We start from the raw sequence: 17,729 nt of genomic DNA, 5'->3' as shown, positions 1-17,729 counted from the left end.
GACCATAACAATAAACAAACAAACAAAAAAACAAACATCCCAAAAACTAAATTCAAAAGTACAATGTATGAAAGTATAAAAAGTAAAAAATATAAATATATAAAAGTACCTAAATGTTACTAGAAACTATAAATAACAAGTGAAGTAGACAATTATAATACATTTAAAAAAATTCATAATTAATTATAATGTTAGACTAACACATATTTATATTAAATTTGAAGTAATTTTTTTTTTACTTTAAGTTTGTTACCTACTAGCTAGAGAGAATAACTGCCATTTTTGTTAAAAAAAAATTGTAACAATTCTATATAAAATGTCATTAGTTTTGCTTAAAGTGCATGTCAACAATTAAAGGTAAGGTAGGTACTTGAATCCCAGTATTCGCAAGAAGATAATTACAATTAATTTTATTGAAATAGCAATATATCTTTCTCATGATATAAGGAACATTACAGAAGAAGATTAAATGTTTTAGTTGAAGTTTTTTGTTTAACTTACTCTCATCAATATATCATGGTTGCTACAGAAATAGAATCTTAGAATTCCCTGACTTTTCCCTGTTTTCCAGAAATTTAAGAGAAAAATTCCCTGACTTTCTTATGAAGTAGGCTACATACCATAAATATTAACGTGCATATGATTAAATGTAATATAAAAATTTCAACATGAGGTAAAATAAGGTTTTTTTATTGCGTTATTTTAACGGCAGAATTGCGAATGTGTTTTTTTTCCTTCGATATGGCTGGTGAGAGCTCTTCGGCCCATATTGTTGAGTTGAATACTTTTGTAGCACAAAAAGCAGTACGCAGAATTTATGTTTTTAGCAGAGGGTTTGATATGCTGAAACTGTGAATCCTTGAGCCAATTCTCCTTAAAAGTAATTTTCTTCGACGTCTCTAAGCTAAAAAACAGTACATAATATTTTCAGGTTAGGTTAAAAAATTATTGTTTATGAATTCTTAAAAAAATATTACTACACAAATACAAAAACTATTACAAATTCACACCTAGCAATATAATGGGCCTACTTAGAGAATTACAATAGCAGCATTACAACATGCAATACTCTTACATTCTTACAATGTTAACTAACGATTCTGGGGAAAAACATGTTCAGTTATGCATATTTTTTAATACATAATGTAAGTGTCACGCAACAGAACTCATGGATTAAACGGTTGAAAAAAAAGTAATTAAAAAAAATAGTTAGAAAAAATGCAAAAACATAACCGCACACAAAAGCCACGTGTTTTCGTATCAACTTGGTAGTTTTCAAAATGAGTATTGGTATTGCTTCTTTATCAAAATGCACTTTATTTTCTTATGATCGCATCAAAAACTAACTTCACCTAAAACAACGCCTTTAAATTCACGTAATAAGCTTTGTACTCATCTTATTCCACGTGAAAATAGCCTTCAAAAGATAAACGACGCCATGCCCGTTCTGTAACTCACTGCATGGAACGGAACAAAACACAAAGTCTCAAGGGCAAATTAAAAAGGATAAAAACACGAACAAATGAAGGCCGGGTTCGCTATTGAACAAACGAGTGCCTGGATTGGCCAGAAGGTATAGTGGGTGGTTGTAACAGCCTATTGCAACGGACAATCGTAGACCAAGTAAACAAAAAGTTGCAGTTGCCGTGTGCCTTAAGCAGTAGCCTTTCAGCGGAGTCGTTCGGTAGCGGTACGAGCGCATCAAAACAAAGCTTTGTTTGAATTATAAGCAACTTTAAAATTTCCAGAATTCGTAGAATTTTCCCTGACATTTCCCGGAATTCCCTGACCATTTTAATTTCCCTGACATTTACCGGTTTTCCCGGTTTTCTAGTCCTGTAGCAACCATGTAATATGTATTGTTTTATGTCCATAATTTAAGTTTCAACATGAATTGTTTAAGCAGTTGATCAATGTAATTTTGATTGTATGAACTGTACTTATGATGATAATGATGAAATAATTATTTTTAATGATGAAATTGGCTTTTTTAAAACTACATAAAATCTTGCTCAAACTACACCAAATTCTGGTACATGATTGGCAAAAGATTATTGCCATAGCCATGTATAAATAAGTATATTGGTTTCAGGCAACTCGCATTTGAAAAGCAAAATAAAATAATTGATCACAGTGTTTGATCTTTAAAAAACCAATTACAGTCATTAAAACTCATTAAATCAGTAAAAAAAACATTTGTAAGAGTGATCATAATGAACGCCCATTACTGGTGTATGGCAGAAGCCACCTTCAAGCAGAAAGAACAGATAATCAAGTATCTTGGAAACCCGTGCTGATTCAACACTCAAAACATACAATTTGTTTGTTCTGTCCTCTCGCCCTCGCACTAACTGCCTTCAAGGGTGACAAAGTCAGTATTAGTAATTAACACTGCCTCTCTCACTACCCAGTTTTTCCATTACTTCCATCCCCTCCTTGTAAATGTGACTTAATTAAAATGTTAATTGTGGGAAAATACAAATATGGAGAATGCAAGTACAGGGTTTTACTGTATGTATATAATGGTTCAAACTTCATTCCAATTAGATTGAATTTAATATATTAAAAGACTATGCTCTTGTCATTTTAGTTTTAATTTAAAAAGCTCATTATTTTCATATTTTAGTTGCATTTTGGTGTTATATGATATACTGACAGCTTTTTGGTGTTATTTCTATTTTATTGTAACTCATCAACTAATCTTGTACCTACAAATGAGTGATAGTGATTGCATTTAGATGAACAAATCAATCAAATTTGCACAAAGCCCAAAAAAATATAAATTAGATGCATAATGAGTAGAAACCTAGAAATGTCATTATTAAATTAACAATAAGCTGAACTCCTAAAACTTGGAGGTTTCTTTAACATCTCCAATTGGTCCACAGCTGTTCTGACACACCCCAAGGTAGTTCAAACAAATCATACTAACAGCAACTAAACAGTGTTATCACATTTAGGCCATTCAAGACTAAACTGTCTTCTCTCAAGGACAGCAGCCTATGAACTAGAGCTGAACCGATTCGTAGATATGCTGATATGCTAATAAAACTGTTGCTAATCAGAACCAATACGGGAGAAAACAGTTTTGGTTAAAAAAAAAAAAATTATAAATTAACTAACTTACCCTAAATGTCTCATTTTAAGAAAAGCATGCAAAGCAAATGCACATGTATTTTAGTTTGCGTAAACAAAAGTTAATTAAAAATAAAGATAACCTAGGATAAAATGAATGGAAATGTCTTTTTTTTTTTAAACCAGCAGTAATATTAATACAACAAAAAGTGAGTGTTTGCTTAAAGTTCACTGTCATTAAACATTTTAGAATAAACTCAACACAATTTACATAGCCATAGATTGGCTCATTGCAGAAAACATTTAATTGAACTAGCACGGATTCCAGAAGACTAGAGAAAACACAGCCAACAACAAGGCTGACCACGAGTGGGGTGAAACACTTGCCAGGAAGTCCGTGACGGCAGGGGCGGTGGCCACCAGCTCGCTCATGACCTGGGTCCTGCGGTTGGCCCCCAGCCGCAGCATGCGGGAGTTCACCTCCTCGGGCAGCACCGTGAGGATCTCGAGCAGGGGCCAGGCGCTGCTCCGACTGAACCTCGCGATCAGGTCCAGTACTGGGGCCTGCCACGACGACGCCTGCAGCATCAGGTCTGCCAGCGCCAGGCACAGCTGCAACATGTCCCCGCATCCAGCACCGCTGCTACCATACTTGCTTCGAAGTTTGATTTTAATATAACAACTAGCAAAGCTCGGCAAACGTTGTCCCTCCAGTGCTTATTTATTTACCTCCATATATCTGAAATAGATCCAGAATCCATAAAGCATTTGAAAGGGTATTCCATTTTAAACAACCTCACCAAATCGTAATCACAGTCACAATCGCTATTTGGTTGTTATTGAGGATTAAGGACAGTAAAAATCACAATATACCAATTTTCATGCTGTTCAGTTGAACGGAATAGAAGTTGATGTGCTGCAGTGCTATCTAGTGGTAAGTAAAAGTAAAATGAATAGTGGGAAAATAGTCTCTGTGTTCAAATACCTACATATATACCAATTTTCACGGCGATCAGTTGAACGGTATTGATGTTGATGTGCAGAAGGGCAATCTAGCGGTGAAATAGAGCAAAATGGATAGCATAAAAACATTCTCCGTGAAAAAAAAAAAAACTTTCATGTACCAACTTTCATGGTGATCAGTCCAACGGTGTCATCAACATCACACATACCAACATCCATTTTCATATATAGAGATTTAAGTGAAACCTTCAAGGTTTCCTACAAATACCTAGTGAACCAATTTTAGGACCAAAATTTAACATGAGCAAATGCAAATTGATATTTTCTACCATTTGTAGGAACATACAGATTTTAAAAAAGCTTAAATATTTTCAGAGATAATTTCCATGTGTGACTATAATTTAGGTGATGCATCAAAAAAACAAGATTTAAATTAGCAAAACACTAATGAAAATAAAAGTTTAAAAACTTCCAGCACCATTGCTACTTATTTAAGGACTTCTCCATGACTTTCTGATCAGTCCTTAAGTCATCTTACTTTTTCATAATTTTCAGGACTTTTGTGACCTCTACGCAACCTGTATATTTTTATTCTTTTTTTTTTTTTTAAAGAAACGGATAGTGGTAATGGGTATTGGATGAAAATACATAATCATTATCTTTAATCTTATTGTAATCTTAGTATAAGGAAACTATTCATTTAAGGAACCATAAATTTATACACTGCACTTTTAATGAGGAACTAAGGTTTGGAACTACATATCTTTTACTTAGATTGCTGTTACTATAACTGGCTGGATATCATGCTGAGCATATTCATATATTATCAGTAATATTTTATAACTTTAACACCAATGTCCTAGTAAGATATATATATATACTTCTTCCCCAGCTATGCTTGCCATTACTACTAGATGAACTTGATGGGCAGTGAGTGGGAGATGTTTTTATTTTTATTTATATATACACACACACACACACACGAGAACTGCACCAAGACAGGAAAAAAACAATCCCAAGTGCCGTGTTACCAAAATGTATTGCTCTAGGGTGACAGAAAAAAATCCCAAGTGCAGTGTTACCAAATATGTATTGCTCTAGGATAAATATTCACACATATAGGCAAGCAGATTCTAAAAAAGTAGTTTGACAACTGCAAAATAAATGATAAGATGTTTTTGTGGACATACGCCATTGCCAGGAATGTGCACACACACAGAAAGCAAGCCAAAATCAGCTAATGTCCGCTATGTTGATGACACTTTTCTTGTCTGGCAACATGGACATGAAGTAGGCCTCGAGGACGAAATAAAAAATTTATAAAATTTAAACAACGGATTCGATCAGAACAGGTGTTTCAAAGCCTAAGTCCTCGAGGTGCGGCTGCTTCCTAATCCGGGTGGTGGTCGAGCGAGACTGAGGTGGGTTTAGCGCACAATAGCCACAAGAAGGCACTGGGTCTCTAAAGCTAATGACAGTCAAGTTGATATTGAAACAGTGCTGTGATCAAAACCAGATTAACTCTCCAAACATACTTTATATTCATACAAAGACCCTGGCACAATATTGTAATTTACTAATTACTTTTTTTCATTCAAAGTAAAAAAATTAGGATCTCAAGAAGAGGTACATTTAGAAATGTCTACTCATGACGTGGTTGTCATCTTTAAGTGAATTCAACGCCGAACACTTGAACTTGCCAGGCACCGGGACTTTCTTCCCTCCCGCCCCCTTCCCATCCCCTTTTTTCTTTGACCTGCGCACAAGACGGGGCGGAGAGTATATAAGGGCTTGAATCATACTCGAGTGTTTTTGTTCGTCCGACGCTTTTAACTTAGGTTGAGGCCCGTTCTCAGTTAGGCTAGGCGACAAGCTCCTATGTGGTAACATGGCTAATGTGAGTATCTGTAGACATGCTCGGTTTTCCGTATTGCCCATTTGCAGTTAATCTGTCTTCATTGTTATGCTTTTCCAAATTTATTTTGGGTTTGCCATTGTTGGAATTGTGTTTTGGCTTTAACGGTGCATTTGTGTTGCGAATAAGGTGTTTAATATTGAGAACTGCTGCTTTTGTTCTTGAAAGCCATGTTTCCTGATAGGTATTTTGTAGCAGTTTGAATGTTGCTTATCGTAAATTGTAATGCTTATGGTCGCTGCTTCTGTTTTCCGCGATGACATATTTTGTAATTACGTAGGGCTTGCCCTTAATGCTTGTCGAGGAGTGTATTCCCATTTTCCCATTTGCAATGTGGCTGTTTTTTTTTTCATTTGGGAACTGCGCATAGCTATTGAGGAGAGATTACCTTGTGCCACATTTGATTCTCTCACTGAGTTTGATTACGCAATTGCTGCCCCGCATTTATCATGTTATGCATAGAAGTTTTTTTTTTTAATGTCATGTATTTTATGAATTTTATGGAAAGATCTCTGTAACATTTCCCTTCCTTAAGACTAGTTGTTTTGTATAATAGTGAAATCTGAGGAAAACATAGTCAGTGTATATTTATTCCGAATTTCTCATGAATGGTGTTAGATATAACATTGTATGCACCGTCCTTTTTAGAGTGCTAGTCTTTTCATATTTTACACTAGTATTGGGCAGTTATATCTATCTCTAGTCTAACGAGAGTATATGTTGAATTTTACACAGTAAATTAGTTTGTAATAATTTTATGTAAAGTCATTTTTCAAGTTTTTTCATCTTTATAAAACTTTATAAGAGCAAAATTTTAAATGTGTGTACATATTTCTTATTTCATGTATTTAATTGTTCTTATTAGTACATTTGGGTTGATCAAAACTGATACGTTTTAATTTGACAGTTGAAGCTTGAACTGTTAGAGACGAAACTGCCCGGTTGAAACTCAGAGATCTGAAATTTAATTTTGTCTTTTGATGCTTGTGGGAAGGGTTACGGTGGGTAATATTACTTTTATAATGATTTTTCAAAGCAGATATTGTATGATTTTGTATGCAATTGCATATTTCTTATAGTTACATAAATTTGCAGTGCATTGCATTTTTTTCTTGCAGCATGTCACTGTCTGCATTAGCCAACTAACCAAACAGTAAAGTGACTCTGATAATGGTGCTGTTTTGTTACTTTTTATGATATTTCTCATTACAGCTAATTTTATGAAAATTTTTTATGAAGGGTAGGTATGTTTTGGTACTATAGACCTACTATTGTTGAAATTACATGGTAAACTATGTAATAATAACTTAAGTGAGGGTCGATTAAGTTAGGTCAGTAACATAGAAAATACTGTTAAATTGTTAAAATTTATGGTTTCTTACAAAATGCAGTTATTTGTTAATATTAGATTCTGCAAAATTTGTAGTTGATAAAGTTTTTTAAGGAAACATTTTGTGATTTCCTAAACAAAACAAAATAATATACATTGATTTTAATAATTTATTATATATATATAATAAATTATTAAAATCACTGTAAATTATTTATCATGATTTAAATAACTTTTGTATAAATGTTTTAAATTCTGTAATAATCTTAGAAATTATCTAGCAGAGCAGTGCATTGAAAGGAAAAAAAATAGAAATCAGAAAATTCTTCTCTTTTTTACTTCTTGATATATTTTGCAATCATCCTGTAAAATGGTATCACAATATTTCAAGTAGTTTACCGGTAACTTACCATTTACTTTGTTGATTAGGTTAACTACCTTTAAAACATTTAGTATAAATCTGATTGAACTGTTAGGTTAGCTAAATTCAAAATACTGTTAAAAGGTGAGCAGCCTGTTGGCACCCACCCCCTTCCCTGGGACAAGCATGCAGTACGTGACTCGCCTGCTTGAAAAACGGGGCAAGCATCATCACATTGAGGCATATCAATCTACCCCACCCCTCACGTGCTTCAGAAGCAACATCACATGCCACCACGCCTGACGTACGGCTCATACATCACTGGCTCACTGATGAAGGCAATAAATAGACTTCTAGAAAAGTTTAGGCCACCACAGAAAAGTTCCTCTCGTTAATAATTACACTTAATGGTTATTTCAATTGCAGTACAGTCTTTGTAACCCAGATGTATTTTATTTTCAAAAGCACCAATTGAACAGTAAACATAGCCTATGTAAGATAAACAAATAAATAAAACACCTACCTGTGTTACAATAACAGTGTTTGTAGCATCATTCACTTGTCCTATGTGTTCCAAGAGGGAGTCTCTGAGGGAAACATGAGCATCAGATGGTAGCTCGTGAAATGATAACTGAATTTTCGTACGCATTGTTTGAGCTGCAAAGTAACAAGACTCCAAATCTCGCTTGTGATGCAGCATTTCGTCTGCAATCTTCCAAGCAAACACCTGAAAGTTTTAAAAATAGTTAAGTGAACCAACATGAACTACGAACATAACCTAAACATCGTTTATAATTTCACTAGCAACGAGATATTAAAGAGTAACTATTACGAAGAAATATTTCCATTAGCCTACAACTTAATTCAGAAACTATTATTCCTTTTACATACCGATTTCTGTAGTTCCCCCAACCATAATGACGCTTTCTCCTTTTCGGCGGTGTCTGGATTGTGATACAACGTAAATACAGCTTGGTAAACTGTTTCAACAGACGGCGGCGAATCCATTTCTTCTCAGCTAAGGCCGTAAATGTTCATGTACATAACAATTAACATCAAGTATTCATTTAGAACTACAGACTCCCCAAATTGAAAATGCTTCTACTAAAATTTACAAAATCATCCATGATCTTAACAACTAACAACCCTAGCACAGAAACTCTGGCATTTGTTTCGTATGGGCCAAGATGGCGGGAGATATAAGATAGCTTTCCATTGTTTGTTTATGTTACCTTCGATTTGCGTTATTTATGACATATTTTTATTGAATTAGAATTTGCCATACAAGTCGAGAAATTGGTGCGTAATTATTGATTCGTCAACTTCTATGTACAAGACTGTCAGCTTAGAAAATGGAAGAAAATGGATTTTCCACAATAGTCACAAATGTAGATTATACTCAGGTAATGTTCTTTACAACTGTTTTAGTTAGAGACGGTACAGAAACAAATGTGCATTTATCGTGGTTTACTTAAATAACGTAATGCCAGACGTGAGCCCAGTAGTAATACAAAGAATCGTTAGTACTTGCATCCTACCTTTGGAATTACGTTTCATTCTTGAATACTTGAAGTAGTGACATGCTGAAAAATGTTTTAATGAACACTCCCTGCCCTGATTATTGCAGTAAAGTTACCTTGTTTTAAAACCATTCTCTGGAGACCAATTAGTAGTTACATACTGTGCTGATGGTGTTATGTCTACAGGTGTACGTTTAAATACAGTTTAAGACTCGTGAGGGCTGAGGCTGTTCGCTGGAGTGCAGGTTCTGTAAGAGTGAAGTTTCCGAATTACACTGAGGCATGGAGAACTGGGCAGTACCAGACATCTAAAGGTCCCCACACACAATCAGTACAGCTCCCATTCCGAACTGACTGAACTGAATTGAGGCCTTCTGCACACACGATCAGTTCAGGTCGTCAGTTTGGACTGAACTAAGGTCTTTGCCTCACACGATCATTCTTGTGGTTGCTTTTGCTGTTTAACGTATTGTTTAATCGTAGAATATGGAAGAAATTTGGATGTTGCAATTGTAGTTTCACTTTTAGTTATAAAAAGGCAAAAAAAACACCAAACTAACCAAAGAGTATAAACGAAGATTACGGTAAATATTTACTTGGGTGGTATTTCCGAAAAAAAATGTTAAAAATCCGAAAATACCTTTAATTTATGCTCTTCAGCTTCCTCTTTTCATTAAAATCGGCGGAGATTAGAAATTCCAAATACTTTAGGAGATATCGAATTTTTAAATTTCTTCATATGTAGTTGAGCAGTATTTGCGAAAAAAAATGTTAAAAATCCGAAAATACCTTTATTATATGCTCTTCAAATTCCTCTTTTCATTAAAAGCGGCAGAGATTAGAAATTCCAAATACTTTAGGAGATATCGAATTTTTAAATTTCAGCACAAAACCAGCGCATTCCTGTGGCGTGCGTGCACCATTGTTTCTTGTTTACGTACGAGTATCTATATTTTTATTGGAAAATGATGTCACGTGATTGTTCGTGATAGGCCAGAATTCAAATGAACTAATACGTGATTATTTAGTTCAATTATTGTTTAAAACGGTGTTTAATTACCGCCTCCAACTTAGGTGAGTTTTTAACGTTTCTAATTTTAAAGTCTTATTTGTTATTTTGATATTGTTGCGCAAATAATAAGTAACAAAAAAATTTACGTTAGTTGTTACTGTACATCCTTTGTTACGGGTTTGTTAGGTAAGGTCAGTTACATTATAAATAATTTAAAACTAAAGAATAATTAAAATTAATACACATTATTTTTAATATCACCTTAGTTTGAAAGTATTTATAATGTAACTGACCTGACCTAATCGACCTAATCGACCATTAACTGTTCACCCTCTGTCCGGGTTTGTTTGGTCAGGTCAGTTACATTATAAATATTTTAAAACTAAACAGCCATTAAAATTAATTCACAAAATAATTTTTAATGTCGGCTTAGTTTGAAAGTATTAATAATGTAACTGACCTGACCTAATCAACCATTTTATTAATTACGCATTCACGATTCACGTATTCACGAACACACGGCAAAATAAAAATGGCGCCGCTCGAATGGATCCACAGGTCTTGTATTGCAAAATTAAAAAATTCGATATCTCCTAAAGTATTTGGAATTTCTTATCTCCGCCGCTTTTAATGAAAAGAGGAAGTTGAAGAGCATCAAATAAAGGTATTTTCGGATTTTTAACATTTATTTTCGCAAATACCGCTCAACTACATATGATGAAATTTAAAAATTCGATATCTCCTAAAGTATTTGGAATTTCTTACCTCCGCCACTTTTAATGAAAAGAGGAAGTTGAAGAGCATAAAATAAAGGTATTTTCGGATTTTTAACATTTTTTTTTCGGAAATACCGCCCAAGTAAATATTTACCCTGTTCCCATACACAGCACTTTGAACTGAGGACTCTCCAGCCCACAGTCCTATTTTATGGGAAGCCATCAGTTCATCAGTCTATCAGTTCCGATTGATGGTAATTATCAGACATCGCAGCTTTTTAGAACAGAAAGAAAAAAATCGGGAAACATGGTTTTCACACACTATGTACTTCCCTAAACTTACTCCCAAGGGATGGTTGCGTAATTCGTACTAGTTTGTGAAAACATTATAATTTTATATCTTAGGTATTGTAATGTACCCTAAGCTTTAAACTGTTATTTTTCATGAACCAGTAAGAATTTGAAAACCATGTTTTCAGGGTAAATTTAGGGAGGTCTCTAGTACTTTAAAAATATATTATCTGTTTTTATTTACTTTTCGTTCCCCAAAGCCACAACGTCCGATGCTGATATAGTAATGTAAGTTATAAAGTATTATTTTTCACAAACTAGTAGGAATTTAGAAACTATCCCTACAGAATAAATTTAGGGACATGTGTATTTTCTGAAAACCATGTTTCATGTTTTATTTTTCTTTCCGTTCTAAAAAGCCACGACGCCCAATAATTACCCAACTAATCAGTCCACCGTCTTGCAAATACATGGTAATTCCGACTAATAAGTCCGAGCTGACAGTTCGGACTGATCGTGTGTGGAAGCCTTAAGGCCACTTAATTAAATTCAAAAAATATAAAAATGGTATAACTTACTTTATATTGTTACCTGTAACTATTCTGTGTAAAGGCATTGCGATATTTAAAGTAGGGAAGTAATCTTAATCCCAATACCATAACAATATTAATGACTTCAGCAACATGGCACCTCTGACATAACCACCTTTACATTCTTATGGGACAAGGATGTGTGAACTGTTAGGTTACGTTAGCTGCATTCAAAATGTTGTTATAAATGAACTATTATAATGTATTTAACCTTACCAACCATCTCACATATTTTATACCTAGTATTTTTGATGTAGCTGACCAAAATCAACCAATCTTATAAAATAATACTCTTTTTGAAATTTTGTTTAGCATGAAACCAAACTTGTTAAAGAATTACGAAGAACTGATCACAGAACAATGTAAAAATGGTTGCTTAGCAACTGCAGAGCCAGCGACGTATCCATCCATTACCTTTGCCTCTCAGACTGTTGCTAACCCTCTGAATGAGCTTTTGCCGAGGGCATGTTCATAATGCCCACCTCGCTATGCTCAAAAAAACTCTAAAAGCCTGTTTTAGGTGCATCATGGCAACGGATGCAGAAGGCTAGAGGACTTGGTTCTGCGGTCCTTCTGTAACATTTTCGTTAGGTACAGCCTCATGGATATCACCCGTCTCGATCTGGAGCATTGCACCAAGTAAGGCATACGATGGCTCAGCATATTCGGAGATGATGCTGTGACTGCGGCACTGTGTTCTTCCTGAATGCTGAGCTGCCAAGGCATAATGTGAGCGCATGCTACTGATATTGACCTGGCTCCAGGTGAAGCTGCTGCAGTGCCAATGGCATGCTGGTTTGCACCTACAACACTGCAGGCCTGACGTCCAAGATTTGTCGATAACGTCCACATCTGTTGATACTCCTGGTGATTATAAGAGCATGACGACCTAGCCCATACCTGCTGCTTGTGTTATTGGTTCAGGTGGCAACGCGATAGGCATCAAAATCCCTGAATGGATGATTCTATCTGCCTGAATCATGGGTGCTTCTCCCAACAAGTCCAGGAGCTCACACTTAGGTGTAGTGACTACACGACATCAGGTTTGTGAGGTCCTCAAGAAGTTTACCTTGCTGATTCTCCTCCGTCCTTGTTGCGTTTCATCTTCAACTTCCAATACTGCTGTTTGCGCTTGTGTGGGTTATAATGCCTCTCCCAAACTGGTATCTGATACATGCATTCTGGATGCTGGCTTCTTTTCCATTATCTCCTGTGCCTCTTTTAGGTGGTTTGGTTTCTCCCTGTTATCTTTGGGGTGTAGTTACCTTGCTGATTCTCCTCCGTCCTTGTTGCGTTTCATATTCAACTTCCAATACGTACTGCTGTTTGCGCTTGTGTGGGTTATAATGCCTCTCCTAAACTGGTATCTAATACATGCATTCTGGATGCTGGCTTCTTTTCCATTATCTCCTGCGCCTTTTTTAGGTGGTTTGGTTTCTCCCTGTTATCTTTGGGGTTTAGTTATCATGGCTGTTGCCATGCAGCATGCCTTATGGTGGTGTCAGTGGTTGCACGTGGGCATGTTATGCTGTACTTTTGTGACATTCCTGGCCAATAGTCACTTCTGTCTACTTGTTTGTACATTTGGTCAAATCACCTTTGTTCTGCCAATTTCTCGTGAAAGAAACGCAGCACGGCCGTGCTTGTGTCTATCCAGTATATTTGTTTCCCATAGGCCACTCTTGCACTGTACTATGTAATGTACCGTGCACGTATGCGGCATGTGAAATTGAATGTGTGTCTCATGCCACCACTGATGCCACAGAATGGTGCAATAGTAACTCAAATTATTACTCTCCGTATTTGTCTACTATATTCATTAAGTTCCTACAAAGATCCAAGTCTTATGCAATAGAATAGCGGTCTGAACGTAACTATAATGATTGGAGTGACTTAAATCATTTTTGTGATATTAAATATACATTAGGCCTAATTTAGTAATTTTATGTGGACTTTAGTGGTCATTTAGAAGAAAGGACTTACAAAGGTCAGACATATTTATTTAATATTGGGTCTCTTGGTCATATATGAATAATAACGCAGATGAAAAGGGGAAAGGAGGAAAATAATTTGTTACAGAGATATGATTATTCATTGTGTGCTGATGTTCAAACTCTTACATTAAGTGCCCAGTCTACGATTATTAATAACTTGCCAGATAACATAAATGTTATTTCTACCTCTTTATAAAAAGGATATCATTGAAGTGGATAACTGCCATAGTATATTAATCACTTTAAAGTGGTTGAAACTGCCAAGTTTGACTTTGTATTTATTATATCCGTGACACTGACCAGTAAATAAATTGAACATGCTGGTGTAAGATGACCCCCAGTTGCATAGTTGTTATATTTCAAATTGTTCCATATTAAGTAAAATGTTACGTTTAAAACAGAGTTAATTTTTAATTTTTGTCATATTTCTCTTTTTTTAAAAAAAAAAAAATAATCAGATGAAAATATGTTTTCTTCTTAATAGAGAAATTTTTAAAAAATTATCTAAAATTGTGTTTAAGAAATTACATAGTGTTGTCATATCTACACATTATAATCTCTGAATTGTTTGCCGTCCTTCAATTAAATAGTGAGGAAGTTGTATGTAGTAGATGGGAAGGGCCTAACAAAATTATTTGCCCCTGGACCTTTAATTTATTTCAGTAGCTTAGCTCTTAGCAGCTGATAAGTCATACAAGAGTTAACCAATGCTCATGTATTCGTAAAAAGTATATTAAAATAATGAACTGCAGGATTTGTGGACTTAATTAGCAAAGTACGTATTCCATCACAAACTTTACAAACGAAAAGAATTCCACAACTCCAATGAAAAATACCATTGTAAACTTTGAAGATCATTAAACTAAATGCAAGTGTAGGTTGCAGTCACTGTGTTAACTGGCCAGAGAAGTGTGTACAAGAACTTTTATGTCATTTTTTTCTTGAGTATGTTCCACATTGCTTTTTTATTATTATTTTTAGTCAGGGTAGTTGCTTATTTATGAGTGTGCCTCCATTACCATAACTTTTTTTTTGTTTTTCACCCGATTTTATCAATTTTTGTTGTGCCTGGAACTACATGTGTCCTCTATGCGATGCACTAACTTACATATTCTTTTTTCGATGTTGTTTCAATTCCATTCCAAGCACTTGCACCAAAGTGTGACCAGTCAGGAAAACCTCTCGGAGAAGAATTCCGGTGATTTTTGTCGACCCCATTCTTGAATGGCAGCTTTTACTATGTCGTCGGAATGAAAATAATGTCCCTTAAGGGGCTTGCCTCATCAGGAGTGTATCTGTGTTAGTGAGGCGGGATGATAAGCGAGACGCTTGCTAGTATTTCTAGCACAGTATCATTTCTTAGCGCAAGGCTTTGAACTGGCATGCAGTCTTCTCACCGTGCATAGGACAACTGTGAAATTTGAACGGTTGCGGTAACATTATATGGCAGAGATATGAAGATAAATGTGTAATGCAAGTCCCTTAAGTGCTTTTAAGCATCTGTAGTGGTTGTTTTATGACTATAAATTAGTCTAGAAACCAGACTACTTATCTGCCCTCAGTAAATTCTTAAATGTTTTTTGTAAACAGACCCCACTCTGATATCTTGAATAGTTATCTAATCATGTTACTCCTGAAGCTCTCCGCACCGTATGTGTGTCCAGGTAGGCAGAGCCCTTAAGCTGCTTTTTATATTTGGGAAGAGTTGAAAGTTGCAAGGTGCAAGGTTGGGGTGTACAGAGGGTGCTGTAGAACCTCCTTGAATTGCAGTGTTGCAATTATGTTTCTCGACTCGTGTGCAGGCGGACGTTGGTGTGCTACACTATACGGTCCAAATCCTTCCGAATGCAGCACTACTCTGAGTAGAGGACACATGTAACTCTTGAGTAGAGGACACGTGATTTTCAGGTACAACAAAAATTTGAAAAATCAGGGGAAAAAATCAAACAAATATGTCCATGGAGGCATTACCTTTCATTTAAGCCTCATAGTATTTACAATTAAATAATACTATATAGTATTGTTGTACAATATTTACAGTTTTTTACACTTGCTGACCGGTCTTGTGTTGCAGATTGCTCCCATCCAGCAGAAGCGGACACTTGCATTCATTAATCACTTTGTGGCAACCACAGTCACATTTCTCAACAAGTTCGCAGAAAACTGTGAGACAAGGCTGGAGAGGTTCAACGATCAGCTCCGTAAGGCAGAGGCTGCACTGTCCATACTTGAGGCTAAAGTGCGTGCATCCCAAGTTTATGTTTCTACTGCAATAATACAAGATGTGATAATTAAAGACCTAAGACAAACAGCTGCAAATTTACCTTTACAGCTACGTAGTAGACAATCACTATCTGCATAGCAAAAGTTTATAGTTTATAGTTAATCATATTGTAATTGAAAATATTTCATCATTTGCAGGGAAAAAAATCAAAAGTGAGTTTTAAAACAGTATTTTTCTTTGAACTTTTTAAATAAATCTGTGCATTTATTCTTGTACCATATTTTTTTCTACTATAGGGTGGGGCAAAAGGTATGTATTGGATTAAAGAGCTATTAAAAAAAAAACGGAGCAACTTACAGAAATGAAGTTTATTTTATTGGAATCAGTATAAATCCCCCCCTTTTTTTTTACAAGTTCTGAAAATCACATCGGAACGATGGTGGCCATCAGCAGCGATGCTTTGATGAAGACAGAACTCTTTGACCGCTTTTACATTTCGAGGGGTAAAGCTGTGATTTCCTTCCGAATTTGCATCTTCGGTTCTTTTAAGATGTGAGGACGATGTTAAAACCCTTTTCCTTGAGTTAAACACACAGGAAGAAGTCATACTGAAATCCAGTGAGTGCGCAGGCTACCCCACATCACCCCTCAGAAATGAGGCACGCAGGGAACATCTTTCTAAGTTTCACATTAAACTAGAGCAGTGTGGGTTGTTTCACCATCCTGTTGGAACCAGATTTCTCCCATATCTTCCAAAAAGCGGTTGAAGAGTTACGAAATCTCCATAAATGCATCACTGCTGATTGCCATTATCTTCCTAATGTGATCTTCAGAAATTAATAAACAAAAATGGGGATTTAATTGATTCCTTTTAAATTAACCTTATTTCTGTTAGTTACTCCATTTTTTTTAATAGCCCTTCAAAACTGATGCACATCTTTTGCCCTTGTACTTTGGATTTATGTATCATGAGTGTAGAACACAACCTTTTTCTGAATCTTTTAATATTACTTAAATAATTTTAGTTAAAACAGTATTCTGATATGATAAAATGTGACGTGGTGGGTATTACAGCTGAGCTCCATAGAGGGTCTGGATGGTGTGACGGTGCCAGTGGCAGACGAGAAGATCGAGGTCATCTCGCCGGACGCCAGCGCCTCGGTACAGGAGGCCTCACCACCCACCGAGCAACTGCCCGCGGAGGATGCACAGTCGCCACCTAGCGACGAGTCAAGGCGGCCAAAGGCATCTCAAGACTCACGATACTCTCGCTTCTTTCGTTTGGTGCGGGTTGGCGCTTCCTTGCAGGCAGTCAAGCGGACAATGCAAGAAGAGGGTTTGGACCCCTCCATTCTAGAGTAAGTTTCTAAACAACCACTCGAGAGTTGAGGAACCAATAACCTCGATAGTGCAAACCAGTTGGACCGAAATGTAGATTTCTTGTGATTGTAAAAAAAATTTTAAGGCTTGCTGTTTTTTTCTCATTTGATCCATTTTCACAGATATACCCGCCCCAAAGTAAGTAAGACTCAAATTCATTCCGGGAAAATTGTGTTAATTGAATACGTTTTTGCAATATGAGTGCATGTTAATCAAAATAATTGGTTTTCCAGCCATTGAAATCTGTTTGTTAACTGTGCCATATTACACATTACTTCCATTGAAATATATTTACATTTTTGTAAACACTTCTAAATACATTTCAAGTACAAATATAAACATTTAAATTCCATTTTGA

At 35.6% G+C, this 17,729-nt stretch overlaps 2 protein-coding genes across 3 annotated transcripts in view; one reads left to right on the top strand and one right to left on the bottom strand.

Annotated features, from left to right (window-relative positions):
* Positions 1 to 8,830, bottom strand: part of LOC134531016 (transportin-3) — a 110,057-nt gene extending 101,227 nt beyond the window's left edge. Inside the window, exons 1-3 of the mRNA XM_063366455.1 lie at positions 8,536 to 8,830; positions 8,168 to 8,371; positions 3,463 to 3,687 (exon numbers count right to left, since the gene is read on the bottom strand). Coding sequence (XP_063222525.1) covers positions 3,463 to 3,687; positions 8,168 to 8,371; positions 8,536 to 8,652 — 546 coding nt within the window. The 5' untranslated portion in view covers positions 8,653 to 8,830. The remainder of the gene's footprint in view (positions 1 to 3,462; positions 3,688 to 8,167; positions 8,372 to 8,535) is intronic.
* The window catches only part of LOC134531017 (WASH complex subunit 3), a 28,089-nt gene continuing 19,179 nt past the window's right edge, over positions 8,820 to 17,729 (top strand). The window contains exons 1-3 of one of the 2 annotated variants that reach the window (XM_063366457.1): positions 8,820 to 9,047; positions 15,842 to 16,006; positions 17,066 to 17,349. In XM_063366457.1, coding sequence (XP_063222527.1) covers positions 8,997 to 9,047; positions 15,842 to 16,006; positions 17,066 to 17,349 — 500 coding nt within the window. In that variant the 5' untranslated portion in view covers positions 8,820 to 8,996. Of the gene's footprint in view, positions 9,048 to 12,705; positions 12,817 to 15,841; positions 16,007 to 17,065; positions 17,350 to 17,729 lie in introns of those variants that run through there. The other variant, XM_063366456.1, reaches the window with a different exon arrangement.

Source organism: Bacillus rossius, chromosome 3 (assembly GCF_032445375.1).
Source record: "Bacillus rossius redtenbacheri isolate Brsri chromosome 3, Brsri_v3, whole genome shotgun sequence".
In the NCBI taxonomy this organism is placed as follows: domain Eukaryota; kingdom Metazoa; phylum Arthropoda; class Insecta; order Phasmatodea; family Bacillidae; genus Bacillus; species Bacillus rossius.
The sequence above is the reverse complement of the archived record's forward strand: the minus strand, read 5'-3'. Positions and strand labels throughout refer to the sequence as shown.